This window comes from Lissotriton vulgaris, unplaced genomic scaffold, assembly GCF_964263255.1.
Source record: "Lissotriton vulgaris unplaced genomic scaffold, aLisVul1.2 SCAFFOLD_563, whole genome shotgun sequence".
NCBI lineage: Eukaryota > Metazoa > Chordata > Amphibia > Caudata > Salamandridae > Lissotriton > Lissotriton vulgaris.
The window spans coordinates 948,821-968,135 of NW_028253855.1; the positions used below are offsets into that span (position 1 = coordinate 948,821).

Consider the following 19,315-nt stretch of genomic DNA (forward strand, 5'->3'; position numbering starts at 1 on the left):
CGCTAGTATACAGGTAGAGGGTTGTGCTTCTGTATGTGTTGCTAGTATACATGTGTAGGGCTGTGCTCCTGTGCAGTGTCGCTAGTATAGAGGTAGAGTGTTGTGCTCCTGTATGTGTTGCTAGTATACAGGTGGAGTGCTGTGCTCCTGTGCAGTGTCGCTAGTATACAGGTAGAGGGTTGTGCTCCTGTATGTGTTGCTAGTATACATGTGTAGGGCTGTGCTCCTGTGCAGTGTCGCTTGTATACAGGTAGAGTGTTGTGCTTCTGTATGTGTTGCTAGTATACAGGTGGAGTGCTGTGCTCCTGTGCAGTGTCGCTAGTATACAGGTAGAGGGGCATGCTCCTGTGTGTGTCACTAGTATACAGGTGGAGGGTTGTGCTCCTGTGCTGAGTCACTAGGATATATGTGTGAAGTTGTGCTCCTGTATGTATCACTAGTGTACAGGGAAATGGCTGTGCTCCTGTGCTGTGTCACTAGTATACATGTAGAGGTTTGTGCTACTGTGATGTGCAACCAGTACTAGCAGTGCTTTGTTCTTGTATTGTGTCACAAATCCTGGCAGAGTGTTGCACGTATTAGCTCTCTCCCTGGTACAGGGTTGTGTCCTCGTGTTGTGTCACAAGTCCTAATAAGGTAAGTGTTCCTTTGTTGTGTGAAAGTGTAATGGTATAGCTCCCTGAAACCTAGGCGGGACTGAGGTTTATTTCCATTTAATTATTTTGTAAATGTTTATGTTCAACACATGGCAGAATCCTGTAGGTGAACACATTTGAAACTGGGAGATTTGATGAAATGCTCTGGGGAAGTCTGCGGCTGTTTCATCAATGAGGACAAGTGAGGAATGCCTCTTGTGCTCAGAAGTGTCCAAAAGTAAACATGCAGAGAGCTGACCAATAGTTCCAATATTTTAGTGTTAAAGACATTTCTAGAGGAATATGGATCAGTCACGGTCTCTTGGCTGATTTGAATTATTTTAGAAATATTTAAAGGCGCACAGCAGACAAATCTAATATGCAGCTTATTTTGTATTATCATTAGTATATCTGTTGCATATATGATAGGAATAGCACTTTGAATAAAGCAAGAAACATATAGTTCATCATCACCATCACTATTCACCATTTTTTGATTTTTACATACTGCAGGGACTTGTAAACCACTCATGTTGAAAGATTCTACTCTGTGAGACCAGGGCTGATCAACATGGTTTTTCATCAGCCTCATAGGTTTATCAAATACATGCTTCCCTGAGTGGAATGATTTACAGGCAACAACTTTCATATTCAATTTTGAATTCATACTCTTCCTCCATGTTGTCAACACAATGTGTTTCTACCCTCTGGGGTCCTATGGGGTCTTCGTCAGGACAGGGTTCCTAGTTTGGGGAACTAGTTGACAATGTGAATCATCTACTCTCTGCGTCCCACAGCACAATTAGGTAAGAAATGTTCTGAGACAGGGTACCTGCCAGAAGGTATTAAGTGAACAGCCCAGTAGGGTAGATTAGGAGAGGAATTGCCTTCAGAATGGTAACCTGGCATGTACCCCTGCACGGAGTGCCTGACTGCATGTGAAACTGGTACCCTGACTTTTTGTGAGGCCCGTAATCCACCTAATATAATGTGTGCAAAGAGGCCTAGGCCTATCCTTGGTAATTTACATTTCAGAACCTGTTTGCTGATGTGGAGAGGCGCGCCAAGCGTGTCCTCATAACCCACATGACACTACTTCTCAAGTCCTGACCAAAGTGGTGGTGGCAGCGTACCCTCAAGATGTCAGTTTCTCATTGTAAACAGCTTTGCCAGAAGACATGGGGCTGCATATACCATTTACGTGGCTAGGTCATAGGTAAACATGTCCACACCCAAGCAAGAAATTCAACAGAATGGCAGAGTCAGTCCAATGGATGAATAGATAACTCAAGATCTATGCTGATGGGATGAAAAACCCCTCTGCGGGGTGAGAGGTGTGTACCCCGGCCCCCAGTGCCCAAATGTGTTGTTGTCTGGATCCCCAAGGCTGATTGTTTGTCACAGGCAAAAACGGATCATACGTGTGCGCCATGACACAGGTCTGTCTCATGGATTGCGGTCTTGTTGGACTGGGGGGACACCGAAAGTGCTGCCCTCACAGTGGTGGAAGGCTACCGCCGTCACCAGGACTTAAGCAGCACAAGTGTTGTGGTGGCAGCACACAGTGTAGTGATCAGTAGTAGTGAACAGTTACTTTTTACCCTGTGCCACCGGAGTGAGGCCCACAGACTCACTCACCATTTTAAAAGTTCTGCTGCTGTGTGCTACTCGAGCCCCGACCTCAAGGGGTTTGTAATATTGCTTTTGAATGTTGTTTACCTTGGTTTGTGTAGAGTTAGAATTAGAATACTTCTTTTTATGTAAAAGCATTGATTTATTGTTCACACTGCTCGCATGTTGAGTTATGAGTCATGTTCACTGATCTGAGCTTCCCCCGAAGGAGACTTGACTGCTTGAGCTACACTACCCACATGAGATTCAGGTGCAGAAGGGGTGCTTGACCCAGGTGAACAGGATCCATAGGAGGGCGGGCCCTGGGACATCGCAAGTAAAAGGCCTCAAACACCTCAGTTGGGTCCAGTGGCCGCGTGGCCCTCTGAACAGTGTTCCGATACACGCATACACAAACTTACAGAGGCACACACTCTTACATATGTACAAATGCATGATCACACTTGCACACGGCTGCATAGATGCGTGCATATACTCACAGATGCATATCTCTGTCTGCTCCGTGCATATATAACCTCACAGAGGCACACACCATACAGATGCGCACATTAGTGTGCACACTCACAGATGCATAGATGCATGCACATACTCACAGATGGATATCTCTGCTCCGTGCATACATAACCTCACAGATGCACACAGGCACACTCACAGATGCATGCACATACTCACAGATGGATATCTCTGCTCCATGCACACATAACCTCACAGAGGCACCCACTCACGCAGATGCACACATTAGTGTGCGCACTCACAGATGCATAGATGCACACATATACTCACAGATGCATATCACTGCTCCGTGCATACATAACCTCACAGAGGCACACACTCATACATAAGGACACATTAGTGTGTGCACTCACAGATGCATAGATGCATGCACATACTCACAGATGCATATCTCCACTCCATGCACACATAACCTCACAGAGGCACACACTCATACAGATACACACATAGATGCATAGATGCTTGTACAAACTCAGAGATTAATATTCATAACCAGTGCTTACACAACCCACAAATACCCACTTTCGCATGGACGCACCCACACATACACGTACTCTCAGTGCACACACTCATATATAAGCATACATGTACTTACATACTCACAAACACTACCAGAGCTTGCAATATGCAAACCTATAGACAGGCATTCACATATGGAAGTACAAACTCACAGACAATAAATGCACACAAAAGCATACACAACCCCCTAACACACACACACAAATGTGTAAATGAATTTGCATACTATGTGGCTCAACATCCATACATGCACACGCACACACACAAACACACACACACACAAAAACTTATTGATGTCCTCATAAACAGAGATGCGCAGACATGAACGCACTTCCGAAGATAATTTCAGAGACGTCCACATATGAACACATCCTAAGACACACACACATAAGCATGAACATGCTCTGACAAACTAGTACATGCTCCCAGCTAGATAATGCCACAATTGTACATACACACACTATTACACACCAATTAAATACCTTCAGGTCAGCAGAGTAATTAGTGTTTTTATTTTAGAAATGTTATGTTACAAGGTAGCCAAGTTCAATTTAGGCGCTCACCTATTATTATGTTGAAACGTAATACATGTACATTTGGCCCCCAAATAGCCTTTAAGAACCGAGAAAAGATCTATTGTAAAAAATGTCTTCGAGGACACTACACTTGGTTTATTTGAGGACAAACCCTGCGCAAATTTGAGCCCCAATATCCACGGCAGTGACTCCTGTCAGTGAATTTACCTGGTGGTGTTGATAACCCATTCTTTTGGGTGACTCGTCGGTTTTTGTATGTTTGGAACCTTATCAGGTCCACACACAGACTAAAGTGCAGACATGACCAGACCCACAGGGTCCACTGCTGGAACTCACCCTCATGGTCTTATATTGTTCCTCTTCCTTGACTTTAGACTCCTGAAAATACACCTCCTCTTTCTTCAGAAGACGCAGCCACTCTTGAAGTTTTACCTGCAGAGATGAGAGTGCAAGAAATATCTAAAGATCAGTACGGTGGGGTCCGACTTACAGAATAGAATCACTACAGGGACAACTGCACAAGCCCTGGGCCCGATTCACAAAGGTAAACTTAGACCAAAAGTCTAAGTTTAGACCTAAAGTACAACTTTACATCGGTTTGCCCAACTGACACCACCGCTGCCCAGGTTTTCATGCCCGTAATTTCTCGGCCAGGTATTCCCGCCTGGGATTTTCCAACTCACTGTTCTTCCCAACAGCAGAAGTATCGCCCACCCATGGCCCTACATAATGCAAGCCGCAGCGCGATCTCGCAGTGGATGTGCACAGCTGGCGTGGCAAAGGCAGGCCCGTCTGCATCTGGACTGCTCCCAGTGCCAGGAACCCTGGCCCCACGACCCTCAAGGATCGTCGCTCAGCTGAACACACAACATCTACACAGTATCGTACACTGACAACATACAGCTCATCCTCTCCCTTAGCACCTCTACCAGCAGCTCCCAAACAAACTTCACCAACTGCTGAAGCAATGTCGCTGCTTGGATGAAAAACAACTGCCTCCAGCTCAACACAGACAAAATGTTGGCCCTTATCTTCGGGAACAACCACTCCCCCTGGGATGTCTCTTGGTGGCCCCCACCCACCCTTACAAACCATGGTGAGAACCTCAGGATCATACTGGACACCAACCTCTTCATGAGCAGACAGATCAACGCCATCGCCTCATCATGTTTCTTCATCCTGCGACTGCTACGCAGGATTTTTAAGTGGATACCACTTAACAGCAGACGAACAGTCACCCAGCTACTTATCACAAGCCGACTTGACTATGGAAACACACTCTACCTCTGAATTCCAGACCATGTTCTAGGTCGACTCCAAACCACCCAGATAGCATCCGCCAGACTCATTCTGAACATCTCTCTGCACCTCAACAATCTCTACTGGCTCTCAGTCCAGGAAAGATGTAAGTACAAGCTACTCACTCAAACCCATAAAGCGCACAACAGCATTGATCCAGCTTACCTCAACCACCGCCTCAACTTCTACCAACCCGCCAGACACCTTCAATCTACGTCCCAGGCGAGAGCACACCTCCCTTTCATCAAGAAGGCCAGAAGCGAAGGACACTCCTTCTCATACCTCGCAACCAAGACATGGAACAGCCTCCAGCAACACCTCAGAACCTCCCCCTCCCTCATGGACTTCAGAAGGAACCTAAAGACGTGACTCTTCTTGACGACACAGGCATGATCTCTCATCCACCCGTAGGCCTGCCCTACTCGGTGTCTGGATACCCTCACGGGTGTTGAGCCGCGCTCTAAAAATCCACATAACAAAACAATACGATATCATATGTATAGGCGCATATCATACAGATTGTAAGTACTAGTCATGCATATCAGGAATGTAAGTACCGGCCACACATATCCAGATTGTAGGCACCAGTCCCAAGTATCATAGACAAGGAGACAGACAATGGTGTCTCTTCTTTAGGCCTGTTTGGTCCTAGGGCCAGAATCCCTGGTAAATTAGCTTCATCATTGGCACTTATTGCTAACTGATAAAGACATTGTGCTGTACTTGACACCTACATGCTTGGCAACATTTAGACGTGGCAGCACTTTAAAGAAGTGTACTAGACGAGAGGGGGCCCCCAAACCAAGGGGACAGAGCACCGTATTAACAGTAAAAGCAATTCTCCCCTTCACGAATGCAAATAGGAAAAACCCCTGTTTATCTTCAGACAATCTCTCCACAGTCTTTGCTTTTACCACAAAGATCTACATCCATAAATCCTTACCAAGTCAAAGTCAAGTTTGCAGAATTTTAATTTCTCAGAAAATTCTACACAGGAGTTCACAGTTTTTTAGGTCTAAGATACCATTCACTGCATAACAGCCCTGAAGAAGTCAAGGGTTATGCCCTATTGAAGAAACACGTGTTGGCTGGACTTCGGGTATCTTTTGAATAAAGACAAGAGAACTCTACAAGAAATATTACTTGCCTCGATCTTTCGTCCAACAATACTTTTAACTTTCATTTGACTTGTATGCATGTGCACAGGAACTGGTTTCAGTAAATTTCCGACCCTTGGGTCTCACAACTGAGGGTTTAGGGGTTTTCCGTCACCTGTAGCACCGTTAATACTGATTCATCTGTTTACCACACGTTAATTGGTGAGCGGCAAGGTATTTTCCTGTGTTAAATTATCCCCATTTTGTTAGCATTATGTACAAGGTCTTCACATATGTGATGCAAATGTGTTGATTATTAAGGCCATATGGCGACGCGGCTATCTACGGAATACAAACAAGAGGCAGCCTGATCACAATCACAGCCCGAGGCAAGGATGGCCTCTTCTCTATATATCCTTTTCTTTCCAAATACAATCCGAGGAGACACTTCTGCTGACTTGTCCCTGTATTCTTAAGCATTCGCCTAGCAGCTGACTGACATCTCAGTGAGGGGTGTCCAATTCGGGACCAAGACGGGGGTCCTACACTTTTACCCACCAGATTAAGGGGGGCCCATGGTGGCACTGCGAGCTAGCTGGTCCAAGGAACAACATATCCTAATGGGGGAGCATGGAATCAGTCTGGCACATCTTAAGTTTATGTTGTTTGCAAACGCACAGTTCATATTGAATAGTGGAACTTACATCACATGGCGCCACCAACGTTGGTTGGTTTCTTATTTTGTATGGATCAACTGAGTAGTTCAATTGTGCTCAAAGATCCCTACACACCTATTTAATGGGTGACGTCCAAGGTGGTAGGGATTATCCTCCTGAGCTAAGTAGGTATATTCTATGTATTGGCCATTGGTAAATTTAAGTTTGATAGGATATTGTTTCCAATGTGTTAGCAGAGCTCTGTAATTTATTTCTTACATAACATAGGACAGAATATTTCTGAGAACTGCAGACAAGTATTGACTAAAAATCGACTACAAAACGGCCTCACACTAGATGGTGGGGATGTTACCTTTGTAGTAGAGGCACACAATGCATTTAGAACGGAAGTATGTAACTCTTGGGTTAAATTCCCTGCTGCAGATGATGCTACACAGGTATTTCACAAATATGAAGTAGGTGAAACACGAGACAAATACACTCCTTATGCGAAGATAGAAATACCACTAACTTACCAAGAACATATTAATTGGTTTAAAGGTGACCTTCCCCATAGTATACAACAATGAGACTGGATAAGATTGGCCGCTGACTGAGCCCAATCTTAGGCCAATCTTAGCCAGTTACACACCGCATCCCAATGTTGATCGTCTGACCACAGGCCAAATACTGGGGTTTTACAATAATCTAGTAACAATTTAAGGAAGACTTACATAATACGTGATGAGAACATTAACACTCGCTCCTGCCAGACTGTTCAAGCGGTAGCACCACAGTTAGCTACACCGGGCATTAGCCGGCAAACATTGAATACAGTAATGGGGAAAATATTCACCAAAAGGGAAGAAATTCCGTTTTGGATCGCACAAAAAACAAACCAGCTTGAAGCCGTATTTCCCTGTATGGGCCCGCTGGAGAAATATAGGATGCTAACAGTTTGCTTGCCAATGGGGATGGCTACCCCATAGAAGATTGTGCCACTTGGGATACAGTCTTCCTGCAGTATATTTCAGCATTTTTTAGGTCTAAGATACCATTCACTGCATAACAGCCCTGAAGAAGTCAAAGGTTTTTATTTTATTTATAAGGTTTTATATAGCGCGGACTAGATCCCGAAGGATATCAGAGCACTTTACAGTTATAGGGAAAGGTAACAATCAGATCATGAATCAACATGGGTAGCAAAATAATCATAAGATCAAAGAGTTCACATATAACAATTCAATTATAAGTCCAGAGTGGACAAGGAGGGGGCTATATGATGGGGCGTGGTGATAAAAGGATAGTCAGTGAATAATCATAAACAGGAATAATAGTCAAAACTATAGTAAAATCTAAACATGAATTATATGGGGCTTCTACTAAGCATTGAATCAAGTGGTGAACAACTAATAGAACACTTACAGACCTGGGTGAGCGCGGGATGGGCAAGAAGATGCAACATAATGATTTAAGAGAAGCAAACACAGTAATCATGTACAGAAATTATAAACACTACCAAAATAATAATCATATACAGGGATGAATCATACTATACAATGTCTGATGCCTTTCGGGCGGAAAATAAGGTACAAGAAAGGTATATATATTGTCCCCCCTATTAAGGTAAGAACTTCTTCATGACAAATTTTTTTACGCCCTATTGACGAAACACGTGTTGGCTGGACTTTGGATACCTTTTGAATAAAGACAAGAGAACTCTACAAGAAACATTACTTGCCTCGATCTTTAAGGCAACAATACTTTTAACTATCATTTTACTTGTATGCGTGTGCAAAGGAACTGGTTTCAGCAAATTTCTGACACTTAGATCTCACAACTGAGGGTTTAGGGGTTTTCCCTCACCTGTAGCACCGCTAATACTGCTTCATCTGTTTTTGTTTACCTCATGTTAATTGGTGAGCGCCAAGGTATTTTCCTGTGTTAAATTATCCCCCATTTTGTTAGCATTATGTACAAGGTCTTCACATATGTGATACACATGTGTTTATTATTCAGTCCGTAGTATCCCTTCTCTGGCAGTTTTACCTGAAGTTTTAAAACAGGTGCAGAATGAGCATGGGGCAGCATCTGTCCTAGAATTAAGGATGAAACTGATGGGAAATTTTGCCGCAGTATCTGCCATAATGTTGAGTAACATTAATGAGGAGACAGCAGCGTTAGCTATACGCCTAAGGGATTTGACTCCTGCCCAGCAGGAGCGCGATTGCCCAAAATTAGCGAATAAACTTATGCTATGCTGAGAAGAGATAATTTGGGAGCAAGACCAGGATAGCCACAGGTTAAGAGTAATTCTGAAAAGGACAATTCTAAGCAAGCACCCAACTCTTCTACAAAAAAGAAGTGGGACAATAAGAAAAACCAAGAAAAAACAGTCACAGGGTGGGTTTCCACTGCCAAAAAACGTTCCAATTTAAGTAACCATGATCATGTTAAACCGCCTGATAGATATCAGGATGCTGATACATGTTCCTCTCATTCCTTTCAGGATACACCCAAAAGACGTTCTGACGAGGACGGTCAAAGTGGAGGTCAGAAGAGCCCCGGAAACAAAGGACCCACAATGCTCATCAAAATACATAAGCAGGAAGACAAACCTAAAATACCAAAACCTCCGTTTAAAAAGAAGAGGTAGAAAGATCAGGCATGTCCCGGAATTTGAGGACTCTGGTTCTGAACGGGAAGTGGGCATTGACAATGCTGGACAGCATGGCAAAAGTCACAATAGTTTGCCAGAATCTGATGGATTGCCTAGTGGGAATAGCGCTGAGTGAGTATATCATGGTGAAAACACCTGATACCAGCGTCAGCGTTCCACACCGTTTATACAAAGTCCAGCTATGGTTGGAAGGGGATGTACTCAGATTTATAAATTCCTCTTTTGCGAGGAACGCACTCAGAGATATGACATTTTACTACCCGAAAAAGATTGGCCACCTGACTTAGCATTGGATTGGCCACCTGACTTTCTATTGGATTGGCCAAAAGGGGGAACCATAGTTTTACCAGCTTTCTCCAACCTGCCCAACTCCTACCCCAAACTCATACATTCTGACTAACGTTCTAAATTTAAACCTCACAAATATTGAATTCTTCTTGTATGCCACCGGCTCAAAACAGCCCCAGGTTCAAGCCTGGCTTTCCAACTTTCAGGTGTACCCCCTACACACACCTCTCATTCAAGCCACATGCTGGTTAAGAAGTAAGCTTGGCTCCAAATCTCTCTCTTGAAGAAAATGAAGTTCTTTGGGTTGGAAGATGACTTCAGACTGACCAAACAAGTTCTCTCCGCAGTGGAAGTAGGGAAGTCATGTTCAATGGTCTCCCCAATACTACACTAGCACCCCTGAAAGGTAGCATACACAAAGCAACATCAGAACAACAGTACAAGTCCTCTTCCATGAGGGTGGAGGCAAAGCCCTGCTCAACTCTTTCCCCAATACCTCCCTGGCACTATTAAAGGAAGCATACACGAAGCGGCATCTCTCATCAAGGTCTTGAAGGAATTTGATCAAATCATCTCCACGTCAAAAGACCTACCCTGGCTTCCTCATCCAGCCCACATCATCTTCAACATCATTTGCATCACTTATTAAGCGCTCGATTACAAGACCCCGACTTACCTGGCAAACAAACTAACCCGGTCTAGGGGACAACATCAGTCCAGGGGCCTTGGTATCACCTCACTGGAGTCAAAATAACGTAAGATGGAAAAAAAGTAACAAGCATTTGCAGTGCAATAGGTCTCGCATTAGGAAAGTTTGAGCTATTGGTATTGTAAATGACAAATTTTGTATATATGTTTTGTTTTTGAAAATAGGGAAATTAATAGCTTTGTCATTTACAATGCCAATAGTTATAACTTTCTCAAATGTGACACCTATAGCATTTGTAATGCAATATGTGTTGTATTTACGTGACTTAGATGTATTGATATTACAAATAACAATGGATTTTAATTTTTTTAAATAATTAATACTTCAATAAAAGTTATTGTAATTTATAATGGCAATAGCTTAAACTTTTGTAAATAACTTTTGTGATTATGTTCAGTGTATTTTATTGTGATGAAAATCCAAGAACAGAAGTGAAATATTAACATCTTTGTGTTACATCTTCTATACTACTATTATAAAGAGAGAACTGTGTCCTTTGAGCCAGGTAAACTCGAAAACTACACCACCAACCAAACACCCAAGACATCTTTGAAAACCTCAGGGCAAGCAGAAGGACATAGGCTATATAAAAAAAAAATATACGTCGTTTAAAAAATTAGGAATGAAAATAAAGTAGTCCCTTGCAAGTAGCGCCGGCCGCGACGTCTGCGTGATGACATCGGGAAAGAACCTGGGCGTTTTAGTATTGTTTAAGCAAAGGGTACTACTTTTTCTTCGTTTTATATCTGCCCCGTTTTTATAAGGTAATGGCTGATGCCTGCAAGGAAACTATCGCTCTTACTAGCGAGAGTATGTTTATTCGTATTTTATAGCTCACTGCCCTTGGAGCTGGCAACACTTACCATCGGTGAAAAAACGGCCCGCGGGACTACAAAATGACATCACAGCGGCCATTTTTGTAGTTCCGCCGGCTCGCGATGTCAGTCCCTTCCTTGTGCATAGATCTTTCATAGCCCTTTCAGTCCAATGGGTGCTGCGCGCCTGATTGGAGGTGAGGGTGGGGATGCAGCTAATACTACTGAGGGGGCAGCGGGGGCTGCCCAGCCCCTTAGCCTCCTCTTCCTCTAGCATGAGGCTGGAAATCGTCCCTCAATTTGGTGATTTCCAGGATACGGGGAGGGGAGGGGAAGGGAGGGGGGAGGCAGAAGAGGAGCGAACAGGGTGGCGAGAAATATGGGGTTAAGGGGCTGCAGGGTGCGGGGAAGATGAAAGAAAGGGAGAAAGTGATTTGGGAAAGGAGGAGGGGAAGAGTAGAAGAAGGAAGAAAAGATTGAAATGAAGTTAAGAGACACAAAAAGGAAGGAGGGGCAAAAGGTGTTCGAAATAAGTGAAAGCAAAAAGCAGGAGAGATAAAGAGGAACGGAAGAGTGCAAGGGGTAAAACGGCAGAGAGGTACAAAGGCTTGTGAGTGTTGAAAGAAGAATCAGATGAAGGGGGTGAGGGTGAAGGAGAAGAGATAAGGAGGAAAGGAGAACTTTGTAAGAGAAATAGTCGAGAGTTGGCGGTAAAGTGAACAGCGAAGAGAAAAAACAAAGATGAGGAGTGAAAGCACAATAGCAGCTGTGATGAGGGGGTGTAAAAAAATGCACAAAAGGTGGGGTAAAGATTTCGAAAATGGTATCTACTAGAATATTTCAGTGCTTGCCTCCTCTAGAACGTTTTTGTTTTTAAAGAGTCGGTCGGGCTAATCCCTGCTACAGCCCACATAGTATGTAGTACTTGCAAACAGAAGAACCGCATCACGGCGGACATGCTTATATTTAAAGAATGATTTATCGGAACAGCAAGGATATGCTTTGTTTTAGCAACACAGCACCCTCGTCATACCTGCTGAGCTTCACGAAAAGACCTGAGAAATGGCCCGAGGCATTTCCTACATAGCCCGAGCCTGGTGCTTAATTAAAGCGTCTCTTTCAAGACTCACAAGCAATATGCTGCTTAGGCCGCTTGTGGAGAGCAGGGCACAAGCACCCTCCCATACGGAAGAAGCACTCTACCATGAAAACTAACCCCAGAACTCCCAGCGCGTTTAGGTGACCTCAAGATGCCATAATGCACTGCAAGAAACAACCCATGGGTGGAAAGTAAAATGTCATCTTTTAAACAAACAAGCATTTGCAATGCAATAGGTCTCGCATTAGGAAAGTTTCAGCTATTGGGTCTTGTAAATGACAATTTTTTTATGTATGTGTTGGTTTTGAAAATAGCGAAATTAATAGCTTTGTCATTTCCAATGCCAATACTTTTATCTTTTGCAAATGTGACACCTATAGCATTTGCAATGCAACATGTTTTGTATTTACGTGACTTAAATGTATTGATATTACAAATAACAATGGCTTTTAATTTTTTTAAATAATTAATCTATACTACTATTATAAAGAGAGAACTTGCACCTTTTGGCCAGGTAAACTCGGGAACCACAGCACCAATCTACACACCCGATACATCTATGAAAATATCAGGGTGTGTAGATGGACATAGGCGACATTAAATTGAAAAAAAACGTAAAATAAAAAAATTAAATTTGTAAACAAAGTAGTCCCCTAAAACAAGCGCCGGCCGCGACGTAGCGCTGATCGCAACCGACACATAACGTAATGACGATATGCGGGGAGGAGCGGTAACTTGCGGCGAGGAGTGGACTTGCGGCGAGGAGTGGACTTGCGACGAAGAGTGGACTTGCGGCGAGGCCTGCGGTAAGGCAAATGCAGGCGGGAGGCGGGAGGCGGGTGGCGGGAGGCGGGCGGGAGGCTCAAGGCGCAAGGAACGAGGCGGTATGGCCAATGTCGGGGCGGGCGGGAGGCTCAAGACTGAAGGCTCAAGGCGGGAGGCGGCATGGCCAATGTCGGGGCGGAAGGCGGGAGGGATGCGGTCTGGGCAAAGTTCGGGGGGGGAGTGGGGGGTGCACAGAGGCTTCAAATGCTGCCCCCAGCCCCCTTCTGCCCCGGGCAAAGCCGGGGCGGGCTGCTAGTTTGTAATAAAGCTTGAAACATTAAGAGAACATATTTGAACCAGTTGTTGTTGAATGGTTGAACAGATTGATGCTGTGGTGGCTCGGAGTGATGTTGTGATGGCAAACGAGTGATGCTGTGGCGTTCAGTGATGCTGTAGTAGCGCATAGTGATGTTGTGGCGCCCTGAGTGATGCTGTGGAGGTGCTGAGTAATGCTGTATGCTATGCTATGTTTTCTTTTGCTATCCTATGTTTTGTTCTGTTATGTTATGCTATGTTTTGCTATCCTGTTTTGATTTGTTATGCTATGCTATGCTGTGTTTTGTTATGCTATGCTATGTTTTGTTATGCTATGTTTTGCTATGCTTTGTTATGATATGCTATGTTTTGTTGTGTTTTATTATGCTATGCTTTGTTTTGCTATGCTATGTTTTGTTGTGCTTTGCTATGCTATGTTTTGTTGTGTTTGGTATGCTATGCTATGTTTTTCTGTGCTATTATATGTTTTGTTTTTCTATGTGTTGTTAAGCTATGCTATGTTTTGTTGTGTTTTGCTATGTTTTGTTATGCTATGTGTTGTGTTTTGTTATGCTATGTTTTGTTATGTTATGCTATGCTTTATTATGCTATGTTTGTTTTGCTATCCTATGCTTTGTTTTGTTATGCTATGCTATGTTTAGTTTTGCTATCCTATGCTTTGTTTTGTTATGCTATGCTATGTTTTGTTGTGTTTTGTTATGCTATGCTATGCTTTGTTATGCTATGCTGTGTTTTGCTATGCTTTGTTGTGTTTTATTATGCTATGCTTTGTTTTGCTATGCTATGTTTTGTTATGCTATGTTTTGTTATGCCATGCTTTGTTATGCTATGCAATGCTTTGTTATGCTATGTTTTGTTATGCTATGCTATGCTTTGTTTTGTTATGTTATGCTACGTTGTGTTTTGTTATGCTATGTTTTGTTGTGTTTTGTTATGCTATGCTATCCTTTGCTATGCTATTTTTTGTTGTGTTTTGTTATGTTATGCTATGTTTTGCTATGCTTTGCTATTCTATGTTTTGTTGTGTTTTGTTATGCTATGCTATGTTTTGCTATGCTTTGCTATGCTATGTTTTGTTATGTATGCTATGTTTTGTTGTGTTTTGTTATGCTATGCTATGCTATGTTTTGATGTGTTTTGCTATGTTTTGTTATGCTATGTTTTGTTATGCTATGCTTGGCTTTATGTTATGCTATATTTTGTTCTGCTATGTTTTGTTGTGTTTAGTTATGCTATGCTATGTTTTGTTATACTATGCTATGTTTTGTTTTGCTATGCTTTGTTATGTTATGCTATGCTTTGTTTTGTTATGATATGCTATGTTTTGTTTTGTTATGCTATCCTATTCTTTGTTTTGTTATGCTATGTTTTGCTACCCTATGCTTTTTTTGTTATGCTATGCGGTGTTTTGTTATGCTATGCTGTGTTTTGTTAAGTTATGCTATGTTTTGTTATGCTATTTTTTGTTATGCTATGCTGGTGAGGGTGTGTGAGGGTTGTGAGGGTGAGGGGGTGTGAGGGTGAGTGTGAGGGTGAGTGAGGGTGTGTGAGGGTGAGGGTGTGTGAGGGTGAGGGAATGTGAGGGTGAGGGCGTGTGAGGGGTTGTGAGGGTGAGAGGGTGATGGGGTGTGAGGGTGATGGGGTGTGAGGGTGAGGGGGCGTGAGGGTGAGGGGGTGTGAGGGTGTTTAAGGGTGATGGGGTGTGAGGGTGAGGGGGTGTGAGGGAGAGGGTGAGGGGGTGTGTGAGGGTGTGTGAGGGTGCGGGGTGTGAGGGGGAGTGAGGGTGAGGGTGTGTGAGGGTGAGAGGATGTGAGGGTGTGTGAGGGGGTGTGAGGGTGTGTGAGGGTGAGGGTGTGTGAGGGTGAGGGGGTGTGAGGGTATGTGAGGGTGAGGGTGTGTGAGGGTGATGGGGTGTGAGGGTGAGGGTGTGAGGGTGAGGGGGTGTGAGGGTGAGGGTGTGAGGGTGTGAGGGTGAGGGTGTGAGGGTGAGGGGGTGTGAGGGTGAGAGTGACGGGGTGAGGGTGAGGGGGTGTGAGGGTGAGTGAGTGTGGTGAGGGTGAGGGTTGTGAGGGTGTGTAAGGGTGATGGGGTGTGAGGGTGTGTGAGGGTGAGGGGTATGAGGGGGGTGAGGGGGTGTGAGGGTGAGAGGATGTGAGGGTGTGTGAGGGTGAGGGGGTGTGAGGGGGTGTGAGTGAGGGGGTGTGAGGGTGAGGGTGTCTGTGGATGAGTAGTGTGAGGGTGTGGGTATGAGGGTGAGGGGGTGTGAGGGTGTGTGAGGGTGAGGGTGTGAGTGTGTGAGTGTGAGGGTGAGGGGGTGAGGGTGAGGGTGAGGGGGTGTGAGGGTGAGAGTGACGGGGTGAGGGTGACTATGTAACATTATCTGTGAGCAAGGTAAAAAGGAAACAAAGGTCAGATTGGGTGCACATTGAAAGACAGAGTCAATAACTTTTATATAGCGCTCTGAACTACACACTGATCACCTTGAAGCAATATAAATAACTAGTGTTACTATTACCCAATCGAATATTTCATTTGGACGGATGGGTTATCTGCCCAAATTAAGATGCAAACTTAAGACGTGTAGGCTGCAGCAGATGTGAGCAGCGAGCGTTTAACCCACTAAGGTATCTTGCATTTTCTACCTAAGGCACACCTGGGTTTGTGGAGTGTGCTATACACTCAATATTTTGAGTTGAAATAACAGCAAAAATTTAATAAACGGGTTAGCCGAACACTGCAGAAATACATTAAGCTGGTTTCATTTGAAAACCTACCAAAATAGTGTAAACTGTTGTGAACATAAAATGCAATAGATAAGCAACACAAAAATTCACACGAGAACGAGGCGTCTCAATAAGGCTCGAGGGCCCAAAAGGCCGAGATTAGATTTAATGTTTTACCTAGTCAGACCTAGAGCAAAAACTAAATTCACTATTGAGTGTACGTGCAAGAATTCAGGTAATTTAATAATAAACGAAGACAAGGAACATAAGACATAGAACAACATAAACACAAAGCCATTGTTATAACAAAGCTTTTCCGCAGGATAATAAAACATAACCTAAACTAGATGTCCATGATAAGCTGCTAGGAAGGGTTTAAACTGCTCTTGCCTGCACTTCCAGGAGCAGTCACGCAACGTAGGGGGCGCTGATGAACAGTGGAAGTGACAAAGGAGCTTTACCCGTGGCACATCCCATTAGCACTGTGAAGGCTGACAAAGGGAAAGACAATCGCCCTTGCTCTGCTAGGAAGGTGGACCCTGGGCCTTCACTTCCATTGAACCCGGCCATCCGACTAGATGGACTCGTAAGTTAACATTCACCGCAATTGACAAATAGCAACCAATGGAATCTCGGTGGATCGATTTAGGTGGTCATGAGGATATCTGGGTCCGGTCTCTACTCTAACTGCATAATTTTGAATCTTCTGTAGGCAGCCCAAAATCTTCTTACATGCCAGATAGAAAGATTACCACTCAGTGGTCTAAATGTGAAACAACTGTCGCGCGGTATCATGATACATTTGGACTCCAAGAGCATGGAGTGTAACAGAGAATCAACAACACGAAAAATGAACTGTAGGAGCATCCGGGCTCATTGCGCCATCACACAACCAACCCCTTGGTTTTCACCTCCCTGGAGATGATGGCGGTGATGCCACCTAACTGCAGTCTAATGGCAAAGGTGCGCAAAGCCACCATCCGCTCGGACGAACCCGCTCACTCTCGCCGAACAGTGTTGAGGTAAGAACTCCATGCTGACAGCAAAAATACGGAAATCGTTAGGAGAGACCACATGTTCGGCTTTTTATATAATAAAAATCCTTACAAAGCGTACTTCACTGAAGTCAGTGGGGTAATTTGGGACTGAACATACGGACAAGGCTAACACAGGTAGTAAAATAAACAAGAACCGGCCCGAAAAGCGGAAGTTTGGCAGCGTCAAGCCTGTTGTGGGGCGGGACTTTCGCCTTCTGCAGGAAGCCCGAGCCCATGGCCAAGAGGGGCAGTGGTGACCCGGGGCTCCCATGCCTGAAAGAGAGCCCTGCGGTGGCTGCAGACATAAGGAGGGCCGCCGATGCACGTGCGGGGCTCCCATAAGTGAAAAAAGCCCTGCGTTTGCCAGGTGATGCAGAGATGACACCAGCGCAGCAACAAGAGCCCGGTAAGATTAGAGGGGTGTGTGTGTGGGTGTGCATGTGTGTATGTGTGTATGCGTGTATGTGTGTGTGTGTGTGTGTATGTGTATGTGTATGTGTGTATGTGTGTGTGTGTGTGTGTGTGGTGTGTGTGTGTATGTGTATGTATATGTGTGCACGCGCGCGCGCGTGAGAGAGTTTGCAGGAGGCTGAGAGATTGCAAGAAGCTGACTTGCCTTAGAAGCGGGACAGGAGATGTGCACGGTGTGTGGCTGTACATGCGCGTACACCTGCTGAAATCACCGAGGGCTCTGCGCGTGCCCATCCCCTGTTCCACTTCCAAAGCAAGTCCCTAACAATAGAGCTTGCTGGAAGCTGCTTACGCCAGCTCGACCTAAAAAGGTAAGTGTCACGGAGTCACGCGATCATACGAAGTATCCCCCGAGAGTGACTTTCAATCTCCTTCACAGGATTGGAGCGGGCCCTTGAAAGAAGACCCAGACATTACAGAGCCGAGGCATGCCCCCATGACGATAGCGCTCGTCGGCCTATCCTGGCCGACTACGTTAGAGAAAAGGGCGGACACGGAAGAACCAACGAGGGAAGCCATGGAGAAAAGACGGCGAGAGACGGAGAGCAAGCAGATAGGAGTGGGAAATCAAGGATCGGCTGGAGGGACTTCCAAGCAGCGAAGAAGACCCGGAGGTACCATCGGGAGGAGAGCCAGGAGGCCAGCAAAATGGTTCGCCCAGGCACGCTCTCAGAGATGCGTGGCTAAACCATGTACGGAGAAGACTCCGGGGCCTCTTTTACCATAAGGGTGGGAACGGGTAACTGCAAGTGGGCGGTCTAAAGTGTTGCAGAATCCTCTGCCTTGTTTCTTTCTTTGAAATCACATCATGGCTTATGGTACGTGGATTACTGCCTCTCACGAATATTTTGTTGTTTACACTGGTGGTGGCTGTTTTCACAAGTGTTACCTGCACTCCCTTCCCCATATCGTTTGGTAGTATTCGGAATGGTTGTCTAAATACTACGTATCCTCTTTTTTTTGGGGGGGCACGTCTGGTGACAAGAGCCAAGGACTCAGGAGGACCGAGAAGAAACGAAGGACGGCAGGAACCATTCAACCCAGCTTCTCAATGACGGACTCTATTTCCAATCTCGTCACCACATTCTTATACCCACAAATAAAACCCTCTTACGTACAATCGCTGTGCTTGTTGGCTCCTTCCTCCTTGTTAGCCCAGTCGGGTTACAGTAAGCCTCCTCTGTTCATGCTATCTGGATCTGGTACATCATCCCTATCGATAGGACATCAGCTCCAAGTCTCCTACAAAATAGACACATGTCTTGAAGGAACTCAACCCCTGACCCGACGGCCCACCCTTGACCTTCTCCAACAATTGTATCTTCCTAGCAACACACCTGGTTTACTGCCCTATACTGGCCAAATATATCAAGATTGTACGTACCAATAACAAACACTCAGATTCTAATTCTAGCCACACATATCCATATTGCTCTTGAATATGTTACATCTATACCTCCCTGACTAATTAAAGATATGCCCTCAGTCTTTTTGTATTAGTGAGG

At 44.7% G+C, this 19,315-nt stretch overlaps 1 protein-coding gene across 1 annotated transcript in view; it reads right to left on the reverse strand.

Moving 5' to 3' along the window:
* Window positions 1-19,315, reverse strand: part of LOC147660725 (E3 ubiquitin-protein ligase TRIM39-like) — a 128,427-nt gene that overhangs the window by 96,682 nt on the left and 12,430 nt on the right. The window contains exon 2 of the mRNA XM_086951510.1: window positions 4,172-4,267. Coding sequence (XP_086807636.1) covers window positions 4,172-4,267 — 96 coding nt within the window. The remainder of the gene's footprint in view (window positions 1-4,171; window positions 4,268-19,315) is intronic.